This window comes from Monodelphis domestica, chromosome 3, assembly GCF_027887165.1.
Source record: "Monodelphis domestica isolate mMonDom1 chromosome 3, mMonDom1.pri, whole genome shotgun sequence".
Taxonomy (NCBI): Eukaryota; Metazoa; Chordata; class Mammalia; order Didelphimorphia; family Didelphidae; genus Monodelphis; species Monodelphis domestica.
Window position 1 is genome coordinate 83,095,974 of NC_077229.1, and position 4,686 is coordinate 83,100,659.

General features: G+C 37.6%; 1 protein-coding gene across 1 annotated transcript; it reads left to right on the forward strand.

The window, feature by feature from the left end:
* The first annotated feature begins 2,015 nt into the window (after window positions 1-2,015).
* Window positions 2,016-2,960, forward strand: LOC100013726 (olfactory receptor 10H2-like). Its single transcript, XM_001368058.2, has one exon. It carries the CDS (start codon window positions 2,016-2,018, stop codon window positions 2,958-2,960), a length of 945 nt encoding a protein of 314 aa, XP_001368095.2.
* Window positions 2,961-4,686: the final 1,726 nt, after the last annotated feature.

Here is a 4,686-nt window from a genome sequence, read left to right on the forward strand (position 1 = left end):
AAGAGCTCTTGATCAGGAGTCTGACTAACTGAGCTCAGGTCCTAGCTCAGGGTCTTGCTACTAGTGGAACTTTGGATGAATTCCTCCCTATTTCCAGGCCTCAGTTTTCTCACTCATAAAATGAGGGCCTTAGGCCAGAAGACCTCTGAGATCCTTTCCCTGTCAAATCTATGACCTTTTTGATAGTAGTATTTCCCCATTGGGTAAGGAGAGGTCCAGGAAGTTCTGAGAAATATCTATAAAGGAAAGAGCTTCAGATTCTTCAGTGGATGGAAATCTGGAAGAGATAGTCAGCAAGGAGAAAGGTCAGAGGGATAGACATTCCTTTCTTCTGTGCAGTTGGGAAAGGTGATTCAGGATAGTGTGACATAAAGACTTGCCCAACTCTCTCAGGAATCAGGGCGGTTGGGGCAGAATGTGGATTATACCAGCAGAAGAAAAATTTGGGTGATACCTTGGGACTCAGTAAGTCTGAGGAATGTTAGAAGGGGACACAGGTTTTGCCTGTCTATTCCTGCTCTGGAAGACTATTTTGTGACCAAATTTGGTAAAAATCAGATTCAAAATAAATTAAATATGAAAACTAATAATTGGATTTTTAAAAATTAACCCAATAGTGTAAGCTAGAGAAAGGGCAGCTAAGTTCAAGGCAAAAAATGAGTATTTCTTACACATTACATACTCGGTTTGAAGCAACTCTGTGATATAATAACCAAAAAAGCTATAGCAATATCAGCTAATTTAGCAGCATCTAGAAAGACAGAGATCGTTGAACAAAAAATCACAAAGAAACATCATAGATTCTGAGCTAGAAGAGACCATACTTGTCATCTAGTCAAACACCATAATTTTATAGATGAGGAAATAGAGTCAGTTAGGTGAAATGATATGCCTGAGACAAAAAGTAAAGTCCTATATATGGATTGAAACAATCAATTGCCCAATTTGAGCATACTAGTTGTCAGTTATGTGAACATCACAAATTAATTTATTTTTCTAATCCTCAGTTTCCTCCTCTGTAAAATGCCTGGATCAGACCCCAATCTTTGAATTCTAAAGGAAGAAAGGCCACCAGGAAATAGAACAAAGTAGGCAAATTTGCATTACAAACTCAGTGAAGGTAGCAAGGTGACATAGAAGCCAAAAAAACCACTCTGAATGCTTAGGCTACCTTAATATATATATATAAAGATCTGAAATAATAAGATTATAAATGGAGGGGACTTTAGAGGTCATTTAGTCCAACCCACTGATTTTTATAGATGAGACTTGCAGACATTAAACCATACAGGTAATAAGTAACAGAGCAAACATCTGAATCCAGATCCAATCCTTTCAGATCTAGCACTTTCCTCTGTACCATTCTTTCTTCATAATAAGAGGACACACTTGCAATGATCCTGTTAGCTTTGCTCCAATTGAATTTGATTTATTATGCTCAGGTCCAGGAATCTCCTTTTAGGAAGGTCATTACCAGTGTCTATTGTATTGGACTGGAAGGGGCCTAAAGAAAGTCATGTAGAAATTGTTTAATGCAACTGGGTTTATTGTAGAAAGGAAATTTGGGGGGAAATCATGCTAGCATTTAAGTATTTAAAGTACTCCTATGTAGGAGAGAAATTAAACCTGTTTAGCTTAACCCCAAAAGGAAGAACAAGGAGTCACAGGTAGAAGTTAAGAGTCTGATTTTAGTTAAACATAGAGAAGCATCATGACATAGTCTATAGAGTTGAAGATACATTTCATATCCATTTTTGTTAACTGTTCCTTATTCCACTGTTCTACTAATTACAACTGTTCTATAGAAGAATAATTTGCTTGTGCGTGTAGCAAACTTCAAAAACTAGAGGTTTTTCCCTTGAGGCTGCATGACTTCTTGTTGGGGATTTGATAGAGAAGATTGATGCTTTGAATAGTGATAGCACTAGATGCCCTCTGAAGTTTCTTGCAACTCTCAGAGTCTGTGATTCAGTGATAATTTTGCTTTACTCATATCCTACTTTGCCAGAACCTCCATGCTGGGACCAAACCAAACCACAGTATCTGAATTTATACTCATTGGATTCTCACCATTCCCCCAACTTCAGCTGCTGTTCTTTGTGCTCTTTCTGCTGATGTATTTATTCACACTGCTGGGCAACCTTCTCATCATGTTGACTGTTTGGCATGAACGGAATCTCCATAAACCCATGTATTTCTTCCTGTGCACTCTTTCGATCTCAGAAATTGCCTATACCTTGGCTATTAATCCCCGCATGCTTGCTGACTTAATCTCCACTCACCACACCATCTCCCTCTGGGGTTGTGCCAACCAGATGTTTTTCACCTTTTCATGTGGCCTCGCTCATGCCTTCTTGCTCACCATCATGGGCTATGACCGCTATGTGGCCATTTGTCATCCTTTACGCTATGGTGTGCTTATGAGCTCACAGGGCTGTGCTTGGTTGGTGGCCTCCTCGTGGCTAAGTGGCATAGTCATGGGGCTAGTTATCACTCTTCCTATTTTTAGCTTGACCTTCTGTGGACCAAATGAAATCCATCACTTCTTCTGCCAAGTACCTCCATTGGTGAAGTTAGCCTGTGGAGATGTCTCAGCAGTGGCCTTAGGGATTGGGGTGGTTTACATTATAGTCCTGCTTGTCTGCTTCCTCCTTATCCTCCTCTCTTATATTTTTATCGTGGCCACCATTTTGAAGATCCCCTCAGCTGAGGGCCGCCACAAAGCCTTTTCCACCTGTGCCTCCCATCTCATTGTGGTGGTTATACACTATAGTTTTGCCTCTGTTGCACACCTTAAAGCCAAGGCCTTAGAAGCTCTGGAAGGGGATACTCTGATGGGCATTTCCTACAGTGTTCTGACACCTTTCTTGAGTCCCATCATCTTCAGCCTGAGAAACAAGGAACTTAAGGATGCCCTGAAAAAAGTCTTCCTAAGGAATCTGTGCCCCTCAAGGTTGTGATGGAGAGACTGTAGGATGGTCAAGAATTAGAATTTGTTTGATTTTTGATGTTATGGGATGCTTCCTATATGGATAGATGATGGATGAATGCAAATGTATTTTATGCACATAGTAGATGGCAAGTATTGTGCTAAGTGTTGGGGGCACAAATAGAGAAAAAAGTTTCCTTTCTCAAGAAATTCACATTCCAAATGAGAGGAGACAGCATGTTCTTACCTTTTTATTAGCTCATTTATTAGTGGGATCACAACCTAGCTGACACTGATCTCATATGATTCATTTCCTCTCTTTGCTTCCTCTTGAGAGCATGAAATCTTTGAGAGTTCTTTTGATTTTATGGATATTCACTCATAGTTGATGAGTTCCTGCCTAGATATGATAAGAAACCCCAGTCACCCTGCTCACTTGATTTCTGGCACGCTTTCCATTCTGTTGCATGTCAACTCTGGCTACCTTACCCAAGTTCTGATACTTTCTTTCTTCACTGTAATTTTGTAACTTCCTTTATGTCTTGTCAATTATAATATAATCTCCTGGAGAATAGGAACCATCTTATTTTCTTGTTTTTATATTTCTAACACTTAGCATAATGCTTGGCACTTAATTCATGCTCTCATGAAAGGGCAATTAGTAATATTTAACTTGGTGGCATTTTTGTCAAAATAATTTTGCTTTTCTTCCAATTAATTTATTTAAGCAAATAAAAGAGGCTGCTTAGTTAAGATTTAGTCTGTGGCAATCTTTGGCAATATTATAAAATGTTTGATGAGTATTTTTGTAAATAAAGTCATAAATTAATTAGATTATTCATGATCACCAGATATACTATATTTTTATCACATTTAATTTTAGTTTTTCATTTTCATTTTGTGTAGTAAATTTTTATCATGTACTCATTTTTGTAACTCAAAAATTTTCCATACATATATTTATAATGTGTACAATATAGTGATTTTTTATCAATAAAGGTGTTTGGTTAAATTTTAAAAAGAAAGGGGATTTACATTTCTCTCTCTCTCTCTCTCTCTCTCTCTCTCTCTCTCTCTCTCTCTCTCTCTCTCTCTCTCTCTCTCTGTCTCCCTCCCCCTCTCATTTATTGTGAAGAAATTAACCAAAGATACTTTTCATTCTTCTTGTGTATTTGACTGCTATCATTTAACCTGAGTCACAGTTTTCTTATCTGAAAAACAAGAGCATTGCTGCCATCTAGATGATCTTCAAGGTCTTTTCCCATATCATGAAACCTAGAGAGATAGAAAGTTGTTTGAAAATAGGAGCATCTCAGGATCTGGAGACATACACTCCTAGGTTAATCTATGTAAGAGAAAGTATAAAAGAAATGGGCTTAATAATAATCAAATCTATCACTATGGTCCTTTACAAAGCATTTTCCTTTATATCAACCCTCTGAGACCTGGAGAGCTCATGGTATTATTGAAATTTTACAGTTAAGGACACAAATTCAGAGAAAGGTAATAACTTGCTAGATCATGTAGCTACTAATATGTTACACCCAAGATTTCAATTTTTATCTAGAAGTCTAACCCTTTTCTCTGACATCATATTGCCTCTTTCCTACCAGACTGATGCAGTGGAAATATATATATATATATATAAGAAACATCTTTTGATGTTTCTTAAGCACCATATTGTGTCTAGGATCCTATACCTTGTGATGCAGTTTTAATTTGTTGGGGAAACATTCTAACTGACTTCTGAACTTCTT